This window comes from Astatotilapia calliptera, chromosome 17 (genome assembly GCF_900246225.1).
Source record: "Astatotilapia calliptera chromosome 17, fAstCal1.2, whole genome shotgun sequence".
Classification (NCBI taxonomy): Eukaryota; Metazoa; Chordata; class Actinopteri; order Cichliformes; family Cichlidae; genus Astatotilapia; species Astatotilapia calliptera.
Genome location: NC_039318.1, coordinates 16,304,547 through 16,326,944, shown reverse-complemented (window position 1 = coordinate 16,326,944; position 22,398 = coordinate 16,304,547). Strand labels below are relative to the sequence as shown.

General features: G+C 38.7%; 3 protein-coding genes across 3 annotated transcripts; 1 reads left to right on the top strand and 2 right to left on the bottom strand.

The window, feature by feature from the left end:
• The first annotated feature begins 9,842 nt into the window (after positions 1-9,842).
• On the top strand, positions 9,843-10,241 carry LOC113008837 (histone H4). The gene has a single exon (XM_026146667.1). The coding sequence runs from the start codon at positions 9,880-9,882 to the stop codon at positions 10,189-10,191; it is 312 nt and encodes a 103-aa protein (XP_026002452.1). The 5' UTR covers positions 9,843-9,879; the 3' UTR covers positions 10,192-10,241.
• Positions 10,242-10,951: 710 nt separating this feature from the next.
• Positions 10,952-11,445, bottom strand: LOC113008833 (histone H3). Its single transcript, XM_026146662.1, has one exon. It carries the CDS (start codon positions 11,407-11,409, stop codon positions 10,999-11,001), a length of 411 nt encoding a protein of 136 aa, XP_026002447.1. The 5' UTR covers positions 11,410-11,445; the 3' UTR covers positions 10,952-10,998.
• A 3,325-nt stretch (positions 11,446-14,770) lies between these two features.
• Positions 14,771-15,916, bottom strand: LOC113008828 (histone H1.10-like). Its single transcript, XM_026146656.1, has one exon. The coding sequence runs from the start codon at positions 15,870-15,872 to the stop codon at positions 15,237-15,239; it is 636 nt and encodes a 211-aa protein (XP_026002441.1). The 5' UTR covers positions 15,873-15,916; the 3' UTR covers positions 14,771-15,236.
• Positions 15,917-22,398: the final 6,482 nt, after the last annotated feature.

Genomic DNA, 22,398 nt, shown 5'->3' with positions numbered 1-22,398 from the left:
TGGGACTTGAATTGGACTTGAACCGGTTTACTTGAAAAGACTTGATATTTTACCCCAAATATAAAATTTAACATGCATATTATATAGAGATTGAAAATGTGACGTCATTCACGGGTAGAACCGCAAAGGATTCTGGGAACTCGTGGCAAGCGGTACTAGCGCACGCAGGCTTTCAATTAAAATCAGTTATACAGCGATAAAAAGAAACACAAAAATGTCAAGAAGCTGTTGTATTATTAACTGCAATAGCCGGTCGCATGACAGCCACGGGAAGCCGACGGGTAAAGAGATCGGTTGTTATCGGATTACGTCGTTGAAGAGAAATTGTTCATGTTTCCGAAGTAACAAAGAGGAGACGGATGGCCTGGATTGCAGCCATTCAAAGATCAAATATAACGTCCCAGAACACTCCAGCTCACAGGTTAGTCTGCTCCAAGCATTTACACGAAGGTCAGTGTTTTTTAGTAGTTAATACGTCATTTTCATAACATAATTGGTGATATAGGTTACAAGCAAGAACAGAAATTGTCGCGCTATGCTCCTTTATTTATTGTGCATAAATAGTGAATTGTCCTGACACAATATTGCGTTTCACTTCTGTTATTATGGTACATTGACAAAAACATATACTTTTATTCACAGGATAAAACAGGTTTTTTGTATCACTAATTGCCCAGTACGATTACAGCATACAGTATTATTGTCACTGCTACATTTCTGTGATGCTACCAGAAATTATTTCCACTACTAATTAATTACCGTTGAGCTCAAAGGTCCTATTAATAAACGGTTAAGGAATGTGTATTTATGACGACAATTTGTGAGACTGGTAAACTTATGATACGTACGATGGTCTTTCGTTCTACACGGTGCATTTCAAGGTCCTGTACCCATCCGTCGGTAAACTGTACCTGGGCTTGTTGCAGTGACCTGAAGTTACTAAACTTCATGAGTGTATGCACTCACTCCAAGAACCGTATAATTATAAATATGCATATAAATATGCTAAGATGAGATAGCTGACTTCATCTAACTAGCAAATGTTGTCCAGGCTACGTTGGTGATACAGTTTTTTTTAATGTGTATGATATTTTTGTCATGCGATTTTAAAGCTGGTCCTACAACCGCATCCAAGAATAACATGCAGCTTATCTCAGAACTGTCGGTGAAAATTATTCTTGGAGCTAGGTTTAATTGAGCTGCATTTTAAAGAGGTGCAATTTCACAATTTGTGTATATTTTCTAAGTTCACTATTTTGTCATGTGTTGAGAAAAACACAGATTTAAAAATTACATGGTCTAATATTTACATTTAGCATATAACTGCAACATTATTTTTTCGTTTGTTTTTTTTAAAGACTCGAAAGGACTTGAAATTCAAAGTTTCAGACTTGTGACTTGACTCGGACTTTTACACCAGTGACTTGAGACTCGACTTGCCTGACATTACTTGAGACTTGACTTGAGACTTGAGGATAAAGACTTGAGACTTACTTGAGACTTGCAAAACAATGACTTGGTCCCACCTCTGCTTATCACCCCCCAACAGCCCCTTTGAATGTCTCCCTAGTATGGCCACAACACCTCACTCTTGGAGCACTTTTTTTGCCACATGTATCGCAAACCATGTCTCAGCTGTTTGTGGAGGTAAAATACTTCTGCACGATTACGCTCAGCCATTGTTGTGAGTGTGCACGCCAAGGGGCTGCGAGACATTTATACAGCCGTATTTCGTACATGACTATGAAAGACGGAAGAGGAAGTAGTTCCTTTGAATGTAGATAATCCGAATGTTATAGTTTCTTTCCACTGTGTTCCTGTTAGTGATAAACTAAAAATTTACTCTAAATTACTAAAATATCGATATTTTAATGTGAGAATCGATTCTAGAACATAAATGATTGGTATCGGAAGAATTGATATTTCAGTATCGATCCGCACATCACTATCGTTCAGGTTAGAGAGAAAATGTCATGACGTAGTTGATGTACACATGCGGAGCTCGGAAAAAAAAAATTTACTCAAAAATCATAATTAAGAAAGCAGTATTTACTCTTAACTTCTAAGCCATATACAATTATAACTGTTTGAATTGTTAACAGAAAAGAAATTTTTTAAGTTGTTTCAACTTTGTGAGGAATTTCAATTGTTATATCCACAAACTTTATAAGTCAGGTAGACTGTTGGGGTTTACAGTGCAGCCTTCAGCTCTTAGCCACTACACTATGTGACACCCCTTTCATCCACGCTTACATTAGACAAAACTTTCTATTAATGTGCTTTGATAGTCTCTGGGAACATCCAACTCGCTCACCCCCTCCCTCCTGTGCTGAATCATAGAGCGAGCGAACGAATCACTCACTCTGTCACTACCCGATCCGTACCGGAAACCTGATCGGTACCCCGCATGCGCAAATCTTACGTCACTTCCTCTCTTTGCCAACATTGCGACATTCAATATATTTGAATGATACGGTTATCGCCCAGTTAGCTCCTAGCATTTCTCAACAGCTCTGCCTCCTTTTCGACTACCCGGGACATTTAAACAATGGATAATCCGTGTACAAAGAAATTCATGCTTTTCTCCTCAACAGAGAGTGTCCCCCGATTGAGCAACAGCGCCGTAAAATAAGAAGAATGGCGCCTAATTACAGAGTTAATAATGCAGACTTTGTAATATCTCACGTGTAGATTCATCAGCCAGATGAAGTGTTTACTGACAATTGACAGTGATAGCGGAAATCATCATCACTATTCCAACAATCCTCTCCTCACAGACAAGCATAAACACACTCGACTATCGCTAAATCAGATTTAACACACGTTTGTATTGACGATAATTCAGTTTATAATAGGGTTTATTCGCTCGGTCAGCAGGTGGCGGTATCCTCGTACACTGGGGAGTAAACTGCCATTAAACGAACAGAAGAAGAAGAAAACATCTGCACATGCGCGGTACGGATCGGGTAGACCCGATTTGTACGGTCAGACTTTACACATGCGCAGTAAGGATCGGAGAGTCCTGATCCGTAACTTTCTTTTTATTTTTCGTTTTTGTCTACATTGTACTGAAATGCTTCATTATTGCAAACATTTTAAGATATACTTGTTATTCTTAACATCTTAACAGATACTCTGACCCATAACTATCGTAAAACGCTACGACCGGAAGTAGAAACCTTTCGCGCATGCGGGGTACCGATCGGGTTTCCGGTACGGATCGGGTAGTGACACACTCACCCCCTCCCTCCTGGCTCACAGCTTCTTCTTCTTCTTGGTTGGCAACCAATGTTAAGGCGCATTACCGCCCCCTGGCTCACAGCGCAGTGGACATTTAGATGAGAAAATATATATAAAATATATATTTGACACACTTAAGGAAAATACTAATAAAATACACATAAACAAAATAAATGTTTATTAAGCAATTTTGATAGGAAATTGCTTAATTTTAGAAATGTTTTTGCTCTTTTTTCTCTCTAAAATAGTTGTTGTTGTTTTTTTTTATCATTCATCTTAGCAGTGGGATTTACGTGAAAAGGGAAACAAATTAAGTTTGAGTGAAAATGTACAATTTTTGCACTCTCTGGTCAACTGACTCAGTGAATCAAATGACTCAAAAATCCGATTCACTTTGGTGAGTGACTCATTAACACTCGATTCAGTAAAAAGAATCAAATTTACCATCACTACTATTCATTCACTTCCACATTCACACACTGGTGGAGGCAAGCTACAGTTGTAGCCACAGCTGCCCTTTTGCACAACATTCAAATTTGTTACACCTATCAGGCAAATCAAATGTTATATTTACCTTCCTTTTCTATATATGGACCACCAGGACTCAATTCACTGGTTATTCGTTGATGAACCAAACATGTGACTGGACTCTCTGCTGAAGTGGTCATCATGATGGTGACATAGTGCGCACTGAACTGCAGCCATAATGCAGTTTTCTTTCCCACAGTCAGTTCTCAGTCTCATCGGTACAACACCAAGGTTCCCAACACATGACAAGTAATAGTAAACTATAACCGCTGGATTATTATTTGTTGGTCCACATTCTAGACACAAAACCTGAAAACCCATCAATGCACCCTGAAATGGCCAAACCGAATGGTTTCAGCTTGTCATAACCATCAGCATGCCACATGTAGTTGGGTCCCAGCAAATGATAGGTTCTCCTAATGAATCTTCTGCGTGTTCTCACCTGGCATCCATGAGGATTAAGCTCCTGGAGTATTTTCATCACATCATCCCTCTTTACTTTAAGATGATGCTTTTGTTTAAGTACCTGCCACATTGTTCGATACCCAAACAATCACCCAGGTCCTTGAAGCTTCGCTCTGATTGCGTTAATGATCGTTGTTCTAGAGTGAAAATGTTTTCTTCGGTTAAGTCCAGCATTATTGAGTTTACTTTTAAGACTCCTTAAACTCATCGTTAAACCATGCAAACTTAAAATCATGTCCATGATAACACTATATGAGTGACCTTCGTTGAAAAATTGAATGCAGTACTGTAGGTTGTCTGATCCTTCAGCCTGGTCTGTGTCCCGCAAAAGCTCCAGAGAGCGTCCACAGGAAGCACAAAAAGGAGTGAATAGGCTGAAGCTAACGCCACAAAACGGGCAAAACATTTTCCAGTTCTCTATGTAGTGCAGCGAGCACCATCAGGGTAATAAGGAAGCGCTGTGAGGAGTTAGTTTCTCGACGTTTGTTGACATCCCACGTTTAGCTGACTATAAATCACTTTTCTGTGCTACAAATATTGAGTAAGCCTAATCGTTGAGTCACTTCCGGTATTTCAGACAATCCCTTTCCGTCAAGAGCCACTTATTTTGTTGCAGACTTGTTAATTTGTTGCGGACTTGTGTTTTCAGTGTTTTCTGAAATGTTATTTTGTTGTCAATTTTTAATTTGTTTTTTTTTCAATGTAAAAGTGTTTTCAGAAATGTTATTTTGTTGTCGATGTTGTAAATGTGATTTGCACTTCCCAGCCACTGTAAACAACTGAAAAGAACACAACATTAATAACAATCGCACTCTCCGAAGTAAAAATTGTACACACACAAATTGTTAAAGACAAATTTGAATTAATTAATACTAACATTTTTAAAGGTGAGGCTCACATATAAAACAATGAAACTCTTTATTATATTAAAAAGGGGATAGACCCTATTTTCTGTACCAATTTGGTGACAGATCATGACATGAAATAACACTATTTATGTATTTATATACTGTATATATCTTCCCATACTTGAAAAGAGGTCCTTTAATCTACACAATGTCATCTCTGTATCCAAACGCCATTGGGTGTTAAACATAGAAATTATGAAAGACTTAAGTTACATTAAACACGCATTACTATATTATTTCCTGGATGTACCTTTGTCTTGAAGATCGTTCTACAGAAACATAAACATCGTGACTGAGCATGGGTCTCACTGATACACAACCAAGTTTACCTGAAAACTCGCATCATCCCTCTATGTGAGCTGTGCCTGCACTAAAGTCACAGGGCTCTGACAGCATGAATATGAAAACCAGTTATGTCGCTGGACTGAGCCGCTTTAGCTTAATTACCACAACTGAAAAACACTGCGTGGAGACAAAAGCTTCGAAAAACTGTGACTGACAAAATCCCGCACAAACGATTTTAACTACATCACTCACCACTGAGTGCGAAACTTTTTCATAAAATTTTAAAACTAAATGAGGGAGGTTACAGTCCATCGAAATATATCATTGATATATTTTTTTTTATGATAAAACATGTGGTTAGTGAAAGCTGCGAAGTAACAAAGATGTGAAGACTTGGAAAGTGACCTTCTGCTAGCAGTCCATTTCATGCCATTTTGCGTAAAAATACGATACTGTCATTACAGTGGTCATTATTAATCTAATTTTGACGTATTATACTGTTTAGAACTTTAACTTAAAACTGCTATACGTTATTGTTTAAAACGTGTTGTATATTCGAACAAATTAAGATAATCTCACCTCAGACAAAATGGAGATCATCCACTGCTGAGCCGTGAGTGTCCTGCACATGGCACAGCAGACTACGGGTGGAAGTGTAGAATGATTGAAATGAAAATGCTTTCAATACTTAAATCTATTAGATTTCTTAATTTTTCATGGTACTCATACATTTTTGTTAAATCTGCTAAACAAACTATTGCTTAATTTACCCTAAACAAAACTGTGTAAATTTAAATAATTGAACATCTCAAAAATGTTTAGTTTTGTTTAGATTTAATTAAAACAACACATACATGTTTTTTACTGAGTAATACTTACTATTACTTTTCTATTAGATATTAATGAACCCAAATCACAGTTTTTACAGTGTACATCACCTTCCCTGACAGTCGTAGCTTGGCTCATCTGAGGGTGAAATTATAAGAATGTGTTATTTTGCAAAGTGCTCTCTAAGGTTCCTAAATAAAATATGGCATTGAGGTCATTTCTTTTGAATTAATCCCATCACCAGTGTGTGAATGTGTGTGTGAATGGGTGCATGACTGGATGTGTAAAGCGCTTTGGGGTCCTTAGGGACTAGTAAAGCGCTATACAAATACAGGCCATTTACCATTTTTGAAATATAAGAACCTCTCCTGTTTTTAATGGCACTCTGGGTTTCCTTACTTTCTGTTCTACTCCCAACCCCAAATACAGTGGGGCAAAAAAGTATTTAGTCAGCCACCGATTGTGCAAGTTCCCCCACTTAAAATGATGACAGAGGTCAGTAATTTGCACCAGAGGTACACTTCAACTGTGAGAGACAGAATGTGAAAAAAAAATCCATGAATTCACATGGTAGGATTTGTAAAGAATTTATTCGTAAAGTAGGGTGGAAAATAAGTATTTGGTCACCTCAAACAAGGAAAATCTCTGGCTCTCACAGACCTGTAACGTCTTCTGTAAGAAGCTTTTCTGTCCCCCACTCGTTACCTGTATGAATGGCACCTGTTTGAACTCATCATCTGTATAAAAGACACCTGTCCACAGCCTCAAACAGTCAGACTCCAAACTCCGCCATGGCCAAGACCAAAGAGCTTTCGAAGGACACCAGGAAAAGTATTGTAGACCTGCACCAGACTGGGAAGAGTGAATCTACAATAGGCAAGCAGCTTGGTGTGAAAAAATCAACTGTGGGAGCAATCATCAGAAAATGGAAGGCATACAAGACCACTGATAATCTCCCTCGATCTGGGGCTCCACGCAAGATCTCATCCCGTGGGGTCAAAATGATCATGAGAACGGTGAGCAAAGATCCCAGAACCACACGGGGGGACCTGGTGAATGACCTGCAGAGAGCTGGGACCAAAGTAACAAAGGTCACCATCAGTAACACACTACAATGGCAGGGAATCAAATCCCGCAGTGCCAGACGTGTCCCGCTGCTGAAGCCAGTGCATGTCCAGGCCCGTCTGAAGTTTGCCAGAGAGCACATGGATGATACAGCAGAGGATTGGGAGAATGTCATGTGGTCAGATGAAACCAAAGTAGAACTTTTTGGTATAAACTCAACTCGTCGTGTTTGGAGGAAGAAGAATACTGAGTTGCATCCCAAGAACACCATACCTACTGTGAAGCATGGGGGTGGAAACATCATGCTATGGGGCTGTTTTTCTGCCAAGGGGACAGGACGACTGATCCGTGTTAAGGACAGAATGAATGGGGCCATGTATCGTGAGATTTTGAGCCAAAACCTCCTTCCATCAGTGAGAACTTTGAAGATGAAACGAGGCTGGGTCTTCCAACATGACAATAATCCAAAACACACCGCCCGGGCAACAAAGGAGTGGCTCCGTAAGAAGCATTTGAAAGTCCTGGAGTGGCCTAGCCAGTCTCCAGACCTCAACCCCATAGAAAATCTGTGGCGGGAGTTGAAAGTCCGTGTTGCTCGGCGACAGCCCCAAAACATCACTGCTCTCGAGAAGATCTGCATGGAGGAATGGGCCAAAATACCAGCTACTGTGTGCGCAAACCTGGTAAAGACCTATAGTAAACGTTTGACCTCTGTTATTGCCAACAAAGGTTATGTTACAAAGTATTGAGTTGTATTTTTGTTATTGACCAAATACTTATTTTCCACCCTGATTTACGAATAAATTCTTTACAAATCCTACCATATGGATTCATGGATTTTTTTTTTTCACATTCTGTCTCTCACAGTTGAAGTGTACCTCTGGTGCAAATTACTGACCTCTGTCATCATTTTAGGTGGGGGAACTTGCACAATCGGTGGCTGACTAAATACTTTTTTTGCCCCACTGTAGATGCTGACAAGCTGACACAGTAACATGGAAGAGGGAAATAAGAACAATAATAATAATAAAGATAAAAGATGAAGTAACAAGTTTTTAGTTTCTTGTTTATTCCAGATGATCATCCAGATGTCTGTGACATGTGATGACAAACACCATAATGGAAGGCCTTTCTCATCACATGCTTAAACTCATCATCTCATCATATATTTTTGCATACGCTGAGCAGGCAGTCAGACATGCTGTAACTGTGGGGTAGAAAACTGCATGAACACCATACAGCAGGGGTCTCAAACTCCAGTCCTCGAGGGCAACTTTTCCATGTGTCCCTGTTACAACACACCTAGTAGGTCATTAGCAAGAGTATAGAACTTGACTGCATGCTGCGTTGGCAATTCAGCCATTTGAGTCATGTTACAGCAGCTCATGAGTGAATGAACATGGTGCAATAAAAGTATTTTTAGAAGTATATGTTTCCAAATACATACATTTACTTAAATTTACTTGAGTAGGGTTAGCATGCAGTCAAGTTCTATACTCTTGCTAATGACCTACTGACCTATTGTATTCAGGTGTGTTGCACCAGGGACACATGGAAAAGTTGCATGACACCGGCCCTGGAGGACTGGAGTTTGAGACCCCTGTCATACGGAATATGACAGGTGTGGTTGAACTGCGTGAAGACTCTGAAGTTTCTCTTTTCTTCTGGCAGGACAGGAATGTGGCCTTGTCTTGTGAGCCACCGTAAGGATGTACTTGAAGTAGAACTGGACCGTCACCGTCACTCTTCACCTTTTCAAAGACAAAGCAGTCATTTAGATAAAATATTAGATATTGTTTACCTGTAAATGCACAAAGAGAATTTAGAAATTAATTCTTGCCTCAGAGTCTCTGGAATCTAAAAAAGCTAAATATGATGATTTTCAGCAACATAAATTAGTGTTTTAAGATTAAGATTTAAGATTACAATGAATTTGTGATTGTTTCAAAGCATACTGTCGTGAGAGAAGGCACTGAACACAGACTATTTGCTGGGGAGGTTGCATAGCTGTGTAGGTTGGCGAAAGGAGCCGGTAGCTGGCCGGGGCATCACGATGGTTGCTAGTAGTCTGTAATAGAATAGAAAATAATGGGAGTAAATATTTCTAGTCCAACATCATCAGATAACCATCAAACCATCAAAATAAAATTAAACATTTAAATAAAATTAAACACCAATAATCTCCAAAAGTTGATTCTGTTCATCTGGAAAACGCTACGTCCAGATAAACAGAATGAACCTTTGGAGATTTACTTACCTGGATGATTGAGCATGCATCAAGACGTTTAAATGCCAATAAATTGTTAAAATTGAAAAGCATGTGTCCCTTTGATTCAAATGTGATTATCTGTAAATATGTCGCTGATATTAAAAACTGTTTTAAATGTTTTAATTCATGTTCAGACACAACGAGAACAACCATACTCGAAAGGGCAGGTCCCTGTTTCCTATTACGTCCTCAAATCACGTTGTCGCTGGGGTTTTTCAAATACGTCCGTTGTACTGACTTAAAGTCGCACCCGTGCGGTGACTTTTCATCAGTATCACTTAAGCTGACAAAATGAGTGGACGCGGAAAAGGAGGAAAGGGACTCGGGAAAGGAGGCGCTAAACGGCACCGTAAAGTTCTCCGTGATAATATCCAAGGCATTACTAAGCCTGCCATTCGTCGTCTAGCCCGTCGCGGTGGTGTGAAGCGTATCTCCGGCCTGATTTACGAGGAGACCCGTGGTGTACTTAAGGTGTTCCTGGAGAACGTGATCCGCGATGCAGTCACCTACACCGAGCACGCCAAGAGAAAGACTGTGACCGCAATGGATGTGGTGTATGCTCTTAAAAGGCAGGGCCGTACTCTATACGGTTTCGGAGGTTAACGCTACTGTCTTGATTCCAACACAACGGCTCTTTTAAGAGCCACACAACTCGTCTTAAGAAATAAGTGTTCCAACTTTACAACTAGTGGCTTGGGTACACCGAATTTTGTGAAACTGTTAAGAGTGCTAATGAGACTCTTAAACATTGCAACGTGATTGTACATAGAACTTATGGGCCGTTGAAACGGCCGTTGTGGCTGCAAGTAACTCGTCGGGCTGGCTTCGTGCCCCAAACAAAAATGGCGACGCCGCTGATGTGAAGTTAACAATGTTAACTTTTTTTTCCACCTAGCTTTCCAATATCCACCTTTCCTAATCTTAAAATGACTGTCTTGCTCATTTCTCAATGAAACTATTTCCCTGTAAAAACCTAACATTAGTTGCCTTGGGACAACTTTTTTTTTTAAACAAAATGGATGCCATAACGCGCTGTGACGTAGTCTCTAGAAATGGCTTCTAATCCGGTGGCTCAGAGCTGCGCTGTGTTTGTGATTTAAGGTGAACATTTTCTATTTAGAGTTATATCAGAAAAGCAAGTTTAAAAAAAAAAAACCCTTCACGGACACGAGTTTTAATCTCCTGTGAAACGTTCTCTAAAATGACAAACTTTCGATGTTTCTAATTTAATTATTTTTCTTTCACCACAGAGCCAAGTGAGAGGTAGAACAGCATTTTCCCGTGCTCTCTTACGAACAGTTTGTAACAAGTTTTCATAATCAGGGACTATTGACTTGTGAAATTAGCTCTTCAGATGTAGTTGTGTGGCTCTTAAAAGAGCCGTTGTGTATAAAGTGGTCTCAGATCAGCTTATGCCCTCTCTCCGCGGATGCGGCGGGCTAACTGGATATCTTTGGGCATGATAGTGACCCTCTTGGCGTGAATGGCGCACAGGTTGGTGTCCTCGAATAAACCGACCAGGTACGCCTCGCTTGCCTCCTGCAAAGCCATAACAGCAGAGCTCTGGAAGCGCAGGTCGGTTTTAAAGTCCTGAGCGATCTCCCGGACCAGGCGCTGGAAGGGTAGCTTGCGGATCAACAACTCAGTAGATTTTTGGTAACGGCGGATCTCCCTCAAAGCCACGGTTCCGGGCCTGTAGCGGTGAGGCTTCTTCACGCCACCGGTGGCCGGGGCACTCTTACGGGCAGCCTTTGTAGCTAGCTGCTTCCTGGGAGCCTTTCCTCCGGTGGATTTACGTGCTGTCTGCTTCGTTCTAGCCATGTTTAGTAACTATCGGCTTCCTTTCTTCAGTGCCGTCACCAGTCTTATAAAGCCAGCGCCGGCGTGTGGGCAGCGCTAATTGGTCCAATCTGTGCGCGTGATCAACGGCTCGTCTGTTGAAGCGGGAAAATCAAAAGTCCTGATAAGGAAGTGAAGCCATAGATTAAGCGCAGTGATTCAAACCAGAGCTGAATGAAACACACCCCAAAACGCAGAGCTTAATGGAAAACACAACTTTTATCAAATCATTTAAAAGATAAAGCCAATTAGACTGAATGTAGACTGGTGTATTGGTATACAATATACACAAAATAATAGTAGTTTTATCATTCTTAATATGTATGCTCCCTCTTGTCAAAATGAGCAAGAATACCTTAGTAGGCTGGCCTTTATTAATACATTTATTCAAGACAACGATACTTACAGCATATGTTTTGGGTGATTTTAATGCTGATCTCACAGACAGCAGTTCTTGGTTTGCTAACCACTTAACCCACTTTTGTGAAGTTAACAATCTTATCCTGTCTACCCAAATGTTACTGCCTGCAGAGAGCTATACATACATAAGTGAAGCCTGACATAGTACATCATGGCTGGACCACTGTATCTGTACAGCTGATGGACATGCAGCTTTAGCAAACATGACTATTAGGTATGAGGTAACTCTGTCAGGCCATATACCTTTTGGTTTTACTGTGAACGTGGAACAAATGCCAGCAACAACTGGAAATAATATTGCTAATATTGCTACCAGTGTAAAATTAGACTGGTCAGCATTTGGTGAAGATGATTTCTTAGCTTATCATAGTAATACCGATATACATCTGAACAACATTTCTTTGCCCAAAGAAGCTATTTTGTGCAAGGATGTCAACTGTAAGAATGCTGTGCATAAACATTTACTCTGCTCCATGTATGATGATATAGTGACTGCTCTGTATGAAAGTGGTACACTGCTTGATAAACAATATAAGCATAAGAAACCTAACATCAGACCTGGCTGGAAAGAACATGTATCCATGTACCATGATCAAGCTCGCATAGCTTATAAATGTTGGGCCATGGCTAGAAGACCTAAACAAGGCCCAGAAAAAATGTGCTAATGCCAGATATAAGTACGCTGTTCGCTTTATAACTAAAAATGAGCAAATGCTGACAGCAGATTCTTTGTCCAGGAAAATGTTGTGTAATAATATGACAGATTTTTGAAAAGAGCTCTTAATGACTGTAAACCATTTCTACCATCAACTGTTGAAGGTGTTTCTGGGGCAGATAACATTGCAGCATTATGGAGACAGCATTACAGTGCGTTGTTTAACTGTATAAAAAGTGAACCATATGAGGACAATTTTGACATGAGTAATGACACAATAAGTGTAAGGACATATGAAGTATATGGAGCCATTCATAGGTTATCTGATGATAAATCCTCTGGTTTGGATCACATCACTGCAGAACATTTAAAACATGCTAGTTTAAGGCTAGCTCCTCTTCTAGCACTCTGTTTCACTGGGTTTATGATTCATGGCATATTACCAGACTCAATGCTGTGTATTTTACTGGTACCAGTTATGAAGGACAAAGCTGCAAATGTGAGCTGTTTGGATAATTATAGGCCGATTGCACTAGCCAGTATTTTATCTAAGGTGTTAGAAAGAATCTTGTTTGACAGAGTTAGTGTGTTCTGGTTCTGGATTTCTGTGAACCACAGAAGCCTTTTTGATAAACTGAAGAGACGGGGAGTTCCTCAGTACATCGTGAGGATTCTTTCTTACTGGTACGCTCATCAGAACATGCAGGTTAAATGGGGAAGCAGTATTTCTGCCCCCTTTGGTGTCAGCAATGGTGTTAGACAGGGTGGGATTTTGTCTCCAATTTTATTTAATCTATATGTTGATGATTTGTCCATACAGCTGAGAGCCTGTAACACTGGGTGTATATTAGGTAAAACATTGATAAATCATCTTATGTATGCAGATGACCTGGTTGTTTTTAGTCCAAGCAGTGCTGGGTTACAGGATCTTCTCAATGTCTGTACTGAATATGGTGTGCAATATGATATAAAGTACAATGCTGTTAAAAGTGCTGTTTTGATATGTAGAACCAAGCAGGATAAACACCTACATTTTCCTTTGTTTAAACTGCCCCAAAAAACTCTTGAAGTTTATAAAAAGATGAAATACCTCGGCCACTTTATTACTGAGCAAATGAATGATGATGATGACAACGGTGTAAGCTCTATGTGCAGGCAAATACTATCACACGCAAATTCAGCTTTTGTTCACTTCCAGTTAAAGTGGCTTTGTTTAAAGCGTATTGCACACTTCTATATACTGCCCCCCGTTGTGGTCATCCTACAAACAATGTAGCATGCAGAAGCTGCATGTTGCATATAATGATGCGATGAGAATCCTTTGCAGGATACCTAGAAGGGGTGGTGCCAGCCAGATGTTTGTAGCTGTGGGTGTTTGGACTTTTAAAGCACTTTTAAGAAAGTTAATGTTCAATTTTAGAGAATGACTGGATGGTTCGAGTAACAGTGTAATTTTAGCACTCACAGATCCGACAGTGAGTGGTTCTCATTACTCATCCAGTCTGAGAAAGCACTGGTTGAAGTGTTTGTGTATTTATTGATTTTTTCTTAAGTAATTGTGTTTTATGTATATTTTGGTTTTATATATATATATATATATATATATATATATATATATATATATATATATATTTAAGGTTTATACCTTGTGTCTTTGTGTGTGTGTGTGTGGGGGGGGGGGGGGGGGGGATTTCTGTCTTGTTTTTATGGACATGAAGTCTGCCCATAAAGATTGATTGATTGATTTTTCCGACACCATTAAATTGTCAGCAGACAAGAAAGCTACTACAGCCTGCAAACAGACGAGTTGGTGAACACAGAAGATATCAAATTAGTGCATACATTAAAAAACATAACCAAATGTATTTTACTCAGACTATCTTCTAAGATCGAAGATTTTAGAGAATATTTTATTTTCAATTTAACTGAACTCACCAGGTATTGTATGTCTCTTACTTGTTTAAGCCCCGTTTTAATTTTTGTTTAATGTTTTTGGCTGATGGCTGAGACTTATGGACGTGTAAAACCAGTCACAAATTCAGAGATTGCATTGGTCTACATGGACTGGGTCTTCCAAAAGGCCGGAAGTGAGCGGCTGTGAAATTGGACACCCCGACTAATTTAAAAAAAAAAAAAAAAAAAAAAAAAAACCCACACACACACCCTCCTGACAGCTCATGGTTCTCCTGGCTTTGCTGAGCTTATTGGTTTAACATCATTTCTCCTTGCATTATTAGTACCCGGTTTTTAACATTAAACCCTTTAAAATTTCACCTGCGACAAGGAAACTTGGTATAAATAATTTGCATCATGTTCATCACGCTCAACCGGAGTTAAACAGACTTCTAAGGCTGTGCCATGACAGGAACAATAACAATATTGATGTAAAAATAAGTTTTATTTATGAACAGACTTTCGAATAGAAAGTGCAAACAGTACACGTTCACAGCACATCAGAAAGCATATTTACAAGCTTTAAATTTTTAGGAGAAAAAAAAAAAAAAAAAAAAAAAAAAACCCACACACACACAACAACACAAACAAACACCAAAAGGGTAATTCTTCGTGGATATTTACAGTCCAGAGGCGGGTGGGACAGGAACCAGTCCAATTACAGTCTGTGATAAAGCCAACATGAAGCATAAAGGAGTCCGATGAGCAACCGGAGGATCTCTCAGAGAAACAGCTGGTGGCTCTAAAAAGAGCCTTTTGTTGCGAAGAAGAAGCGAGTGGTTTACTTCTTCTTTGGTGTAGCCTTCTTGGCCTTAGCAGCTTTAGGCTTTGCAGCCTTCTTTGCAGGCTTTTTGGGGGTCGCTGCTTTCTTGGGCGCGGCTGTCTTCTTCACCTTGGGGCTCTTTGCCTTCTTGGCCACAGCCTTCTTTGCAGCTGCCGTGGGCTTCTTTGCCTTCTTCGGGGTGGCTTTTGCTGCTTTGGGCTTCTTGGCGGTGGCTGGTTTCTTAGCTGCAGTTGCCTTCTTTGCCGCCGGCTTCTTTACTTTAGCAGCGGGCTTTTTGGCTGCCTTCTTGGGCTTCTCCGCTGGCTTTGCTGCCTTGAAAGAACCGGATGCCCCGGTTCCGGTGGTGTGGACCAGAGCGCCTTTCTGCACCAGGCTTTTCAAAGCGCGCCTGACGTGAGCAGAGTTATGCTCTACGTCGTAACCGCGAGCGACGAGATCCTTCTTAATAGCAGCCAGAGAGAGTCCTTTACGTTCTTTGGACTCTTTCACAGCTTTTACGATGAGCTCGCTAGCGGACGGGCCAGACTTCTTGATAGTCTTGCTCGCTGATGCCTTCTTCTTCTTGGCCGGGGCCTTTGCTGGAGCCGCCTCGGCGGCCGGTGCTGGGGCTGCTGCGGGAGCGACTTCTGCCATGTCGTTAAGAGAGTGGTGTTTGTCGATGAGACGATAGAAATCTCCGCACAGTGACTGGAACTTAAATACAACACGAGAACCGTGGAGACTCAACCCTGCCTGCAGCTCACAGCTGCAGCGAGAAGACCTTGGCTCTTGTGTTTTCTCCTCTTAATAAACTACGTTAAAACAATATCTGAAGGTGAAAGTAGATAAAAATTTCAAATCGAATCGATAGAGAAGAACTTTCTCTTTATAGGGAAGCTTTATAAACTTTATTAGTTTTCTGCAATTTGTTTTGGAAGCCTTTAAACCTGCCCTGTCCGCCGCGCCGTGAGGCACCGATTCGTGTCTTTTCTCCGACATTTTTCTTCTAAATGCGTTAAAATCTAAAATAACCCCTCAAAAACGAGGTAAACAGCGAGGCAACATGTTTGTCCACACATGCTATGTCAAAACAATGATCCCCGTCGGATACCTTTTCATAAAACTGAGGTTATTTCGGTGCCTGCAAACACACATGAGTTGGTGGAGGAAACAGTGTAACTCGTTAACTCCACACACTCTGTGCCCTCAATTTACTGTAGATTTTCATTAATTAATGATACACGAATTATAGCTCTGGCTCCGTGAAATGTGTAATATGGATAAATCTAACAGTTTAACAGCACTACATCTCTTAGACAGGCAAACAGACTATAGCTCCACCAGGCTCAGCATCATCATATTGCATCCCAGTTCACTGGCTACTGCATCCCAGTGCAGTCAAAACGCTAATCATCGCTAATAACACCCATCAAAAGAAAATTACAAGTAAATATCCAGAGCTGACAATGTTCACATAAACAGGAATAGATTAAACAGTTAGTCTGGAAAGTTCTGGCAGGAAACTCTCCACTTCCTTAACCATAGCTGCTTTTTGGCCAAATGTCAGTGGCTGTAAGCTGGAACTCCTAAAATTAAGTGTTTCAGTACTTTCACTGCTTGACTCTAGTGTTGTGTGTTTGTGTATATATATACATATATATATATTTTCTTGATTTGCTTTGAATAATGACTCATGGTTGTCAAGCAGTTAGTTCATTTGAATATTAAGCCTCTTGTGGGTGTGGGTACCTTCTCTGAGTTTGAACTCAGCAATTTGAGTCAGTATTGGTGGTTCAAAGTTAGAAATGCTCAGCCAAACTTAAATACTGAAAAATACTGAAAATAAAGTAAAGGTTTATATTTAGTTACTGATTTTAGTTGGATTTTTTAAATGTTTTAAACTGACATTTTCTTGTTAAACAATACAATTAAATATACATTTCTACTCATTTCTACAATACGTTTATAATTAAGTTACTTTGAATTCGTGTATTGGTCATTTCATCAGTTTAAAATTAGATTACATCATTAAACTTTATTTAATCCCACACTGGTACAACAGGAAGAGATCTCCGTCGGATATGTTTTTACAAAGGAAGAATAGTGAAACTATATGTTGGAAAAATAAAAGTAGAAAGAAAAAATAGATTAATAAAATCATTAGAATTTTTTTAAATTCCACAATAATATGCTATATACAAATGGTTAAAATGTTGAGTAGAATTATAATTGTTAACAATAATATTTGATTATCTACAGAGCAAACAGTGGAAGTGATGAACATGTATTTTTAGACAGTGTTTATCCTGTTTGGATATTGTACAGTTTGACTGCTAAAGATAACGACCTGCAATAGCACTCCGTCCTGCTGTTGAAGGACTCAGGTCCTCCACAGTCTCATGCAGCGGATAGCAGGTGTTGTCCATAATCGACATTAGCTTAGCCAACAACTGCCTTCTCTGTGGGATCTATCTAGGGGACTATCCAGGACTGAGCTACTCTCTTTAGGTAACCATCTTCTGTAGGTTTGTAAAAATTACAGGAAAAAAAAAATCACACTTCCTGTTTTGTGTGGAATGAAAAAGCCTAAGATGGTTGTAGTGGTAATGAAGATAAATATGAGCAAGGAATTCAGTGCATATGGGGACTTTATTTGTTTTGGGGATTAGACCCAAACCTTTGCTTGTTAATTTTAGTTCAAAAACTGTCTAAATGCTGTTTTTCTGTTTCAGAATTGGCCTTTAGGAGTAACATAAAAGCACAATCAGTCCTCATGGAGTAAAGCTATTGATCTATTACCCCTTACCTGACACAAATATATAAATGTTTTAAATTATGACAATTTGAGTGATAAAATTCTGCATAATTATTAAACTAATTACAAATTATATATATATATATATATATATATATATATATATATATATATATATATTTAAATAGATATAGATAGATAGATAGAGATAGAGATAGAGATATAGAGATATAGATATATATATATAGATATATATATATATATATATATATATATATATATATATATATATATATATATATATATATATATATATAGATATATATATAGATATATAGATATAGATATAGATATAGATATAGATATATTATTAGCCATCGGCAGGCCATATTACACACTATCCAAGCCAGAATTACGCAGTGCTACTACTACTGTACAGCTATCTAGCTAATCTTAGTAAGCTGAAAAAGAAAAGTTAGCTATACGTTTTCACTTTATCAGCTAACAGGTACTTAATTAGCAGGGCAGGGGTCTGACTTGAAACTGGAAAAACAGCATTATCTTTGACTACGAGTTCAAATAATTCAAAACTTGCCAATCCCAAGGTTTTAGCTATAGAGCCTATGCTGAACAATAGCCATATCTAGTGGCTCTAATAATATGCATAGTTTAAAAAGTGACCATTATGTATATATTGTATTACATATACCTAAAATTGTCAACTAGGTTACAGAGAGAGGGGAGAGAGCATTTATCTTTTCTAAACGGGTGAAAGTCACCGGCCTTCCAGGTCCCTGAACTGCTTCCATGTTTCGTATTCTAAAATATGTGACCCTGAGAAACTTTAAACAAATAGTTATTATTAAAATATTTAATCGAAAATTTATGACATTCTTTTTCTGTTATATCCGTGAAAGCAAGGCCAGGGGTGTTTATAATGTGCCTTTTTGTATGTTGTCCAGCAGAAAACAAAAAACCTGTATAAGGTAGATTTACTTCAGGCCTGTTCAATCATACTGCATCAGATTTTATTAGGTGCAGTTTTTTGTGCTTCAAAACCCCGCTCAAGTATTGTACTAACATTCGAAGTATTGAGCCCTTTTATAATGGGCGTGTCTAACCTATATTTCATACTAACATGTTTATAGCTGTAGCTCACATGTTTAATTGTTAAATATTTTTATTTTAAGTACTGAAACAGTGAAGGTAAGTTGAATAATTATTATTTTGATTCAACTAATGTTCGATAAAGGTCAGTGAACAAGGATGCAGTTTATTAAAGCAACGTAGATCTTAGTTTAAAACAACTAGTTGAAGTCATAGCTTTCTTTCTATTTCACATAGTAATATTTATAATACAGGAATATCTGAATCAGTAACTAAGAAGTTAAACTAACTAAATTTAGGAAAACGCTGTGGGACTCCGTGCCTGGACAGTTTCTTCCATCAGCCCTAGTGTGTTTGCAGACACTGAGAAAACCTCGGGCTAATGAAAACATGTCCGCAGAAACTAGGTGTTTATGCATGAGATGTCTGCAGAAACATGTTATCTCGCTGTTTAACCTCATTGTTTGTGGTGTTTGTGTATTTTTAAAGCATTTACAATAAGAAATTGCAGGGCAAAGAGACGGAGCAGTGCGTCGAAGAGAGGTTTAAGTCCGCCTCAAGCAAACTGTAGATGAACAGTAAACGTCTACAATGCTTCTTTGTAAAGAGCAAGTTCTCCGCTATCGTATCGGTTTAAGTTCATGCTTCAGTTTCTCATTTAAATGTGATTTTAAAGCCGTTTTTGGTGACGAAAAAACACAACTATCTGCGCCCTCCCGCCGCGGACACGAGCAGCAGGCTGGGTTGAGTCTCCATGGTTCTCATGATGCGTTTAGGTTCCTGTTTCTTTCGGAAATTCCAATTTGGCTGTGTAATTATATTATTGGCATTATTACTATTAGTTATTTTTAGTCAGTCGGGTGACAACACGATGACAGGGGGAGCTTCACAAGCGCCCAGTGACTCTGCCGCCCAGGCCAAAGCTTCAGGGAAGAAGAAGAAAGGAGGATCCGTTGTGTACAGAGCTGTGGCCGCCTCCCAGGACCGCAAAGGTCTTTTCTACTACGCCATAAAGCAGGCGCTGACCTTCCAGGGCTACGATGTGGATCAGCACGGCTTCCTCATCAAACGCGCCATTAATATGCTGGTAAAAAGCCCAAGTAGGTGTTAAGGGAAACTGCACTGGAAGAAGTGCCCTCCGCTAAGCCAAGTAGGCCGCTGGTTCCTCTGAATCAGCGTCCAAGAAGAAAGCGTTAGCTCGGAGAAGATGCTTAAGAAGCTCAAAACGCTCTTTTAAGAGCCACCAAACTGTACACTACAGGGCTGATTTCATTTTCAAATGAAGAATGAATAAAATTAATACACACATCACCCCTTCAGACCTCATCAACTTAATATAAATGGCTGTTTTGCTTCCAGATACCAAGTGATTTAAGACAAAGGTGAGAAGCTGTGCTATTATTCACTCATAGGAGCGAATCTAGGATCAAAACTTTACAGGAGTTCAGCCCTCAAATCATAACACTAATGTTGCCTATTTGATGCTGTTCAGAGAGAAAATGTACATAAGTGGACACTTTAGTCAAATTAATGACCCTGCATTATCAGAAGAATTGGAACTTTTGCTTGCTAACATTTTAGGCAGAGTGCATTTTGGATTTTACCACTCATTTGTTTCATGAAATTACCTCTTAATGTTATTTCTGCTGCAGCAGCACGTCTGGTTTATTAATAAGGGATAATATTAAATCACTGTGCAGTTAAAGCACACAGTGCCTCTGTGTAAGTGACGGCATGTCAGTCTGTTACGGTTTAAGAAGAAAATGGGTTAAATTCATGAATCTAAGATTTAAATTAAAGATCTGGGGTTAACACAAGAAATTGAAATCTACATAAATGATAATAAAAAAAAACAATAAGCACCCTATTTGCCTATAAATCCAACAGATGCAGCAATTTCCTCAACAAGGATGATTTAAAATTTAGTAGACAAATATGATCTTGTTGTCTCATTCATGATGTTTTTTTTTTTTGTTTTTTTTTTTGCATTTATCTCTTTAATAAAAAATAATAACTTAGTGATAATATAAAGGCAGAGTTTTTATGATGGGAGTGACCACTGCAGTTCATTAAAGGTCACTCGTGGATAATGCTGATATTGAATTATGTAAAACTGTGGGAGAGACTGGATTGTCCTGAGGTAGTGTATTCTGTATTCTCCTGACATGGCATGTAGCTGTCAGGCATCCCACTATATCACTGCTTGATTTGGCTTTTTAAGCAAAAGTCAAATCAAAGAATAATATTACTAATCAAATAATCATATCACATAAATTAGATTAAATTTATAATCTAACATGTTAAAAATGAGCAGAGAAAAAGTCCAAAGTTATAAAACAAATTTATATTGATTAAACCTATACCTGATTATATTCTGATCAGTATTAAGCGTTTAAGCATAATTAACCATTGGCAAAATCACATATAAATTATGATTCTGTTTTAAAAACTACAACATACTTATTATCTTATATCTCTTATTCAGATTAAATACATAATGAGGGGCCAGAGACATATTTCTTATCTTTTCACATCCATATAATACAGTAGGATATAAAATGCATTATCTCAGTCTTCTTATTGTTATTCTATAAATATGTGGCCATGATTTGATTGCTAACAACTGTGGTAAAAGAGGAAACCATGGTGATTTCATGACTTAGTTAGTTACAATACAGCACAGATCATTTTTAGAGCTAGAAACAATAAGTTACAAGTCAATATTCAAAATCTTTTCAACCAGAGAGATGGGGGCTACAGTTTGAGTGGGAATGAAAATTTTCAAGTGCATGTGGTGAGAACTACTAGGAAAGTTTTTCCGTGCTTGAAATAAATGATCAGTCAGTCAATCAATCTTTTATACAAAATAGTTGCGAGATTCCTGCTGTAAACACATTCAGATCTTTAGCTTTGGGACTTTGACTTTGAGAGATAAGAAACCCAGTTTCCAACAACAGGAACATTGTGGAATATATCATTTTTTTTTCAGAGGTCAGCAGCAAACAGACAGAGCACAGTCTGCAGGATCCAGCTTTCTGTCTATAAAAAGTGATCACTCCAGACATTCTCCCCCAGTTTTCAGGTATATATTTGGATCCTCGGACACGAGGTAAGAGATTGTTTTTACTGTAAATTGAGCTAAAGATGGAGATTTAGGGTTTTTGGGTTTATAGATTCTCAGGATAAAATAATTAATTCATCCGGATTTGCCAACATGAACACGGGTGTTTCTATTTCACTGATTAATATGTGTTTATATTAAGCACCTTCTAGATGTTGGAATTTTTGTATTTGGTACAAAACTTATTTTCAGAAAAT

Bases quoted from the DNA above. Each gene is read 5' to 3' on its own strand.
- LOC113008837 (XM_026146667.1), top strand. From the start codon at position 9,880: ATGAGTGGACGCGGAAAAGGAGGAAAGGGACTCGGGAAAGGAGGCGCT.
- LOC113008833 (XM_026146662.1), bottom strand. From the start codon at position 11,409: ATGGCTAGAACGAAGCAGACAGCACGTAAATCCACCGGAGGAAAGGCT.
- LOC113008828 (XM_026146656.1), bottom strand. From the start codon at position 15,872: ATGGCAGAAGTCGCTCCCGCAGCAGCCCCAGCACCGGCCGCCGAGGCG.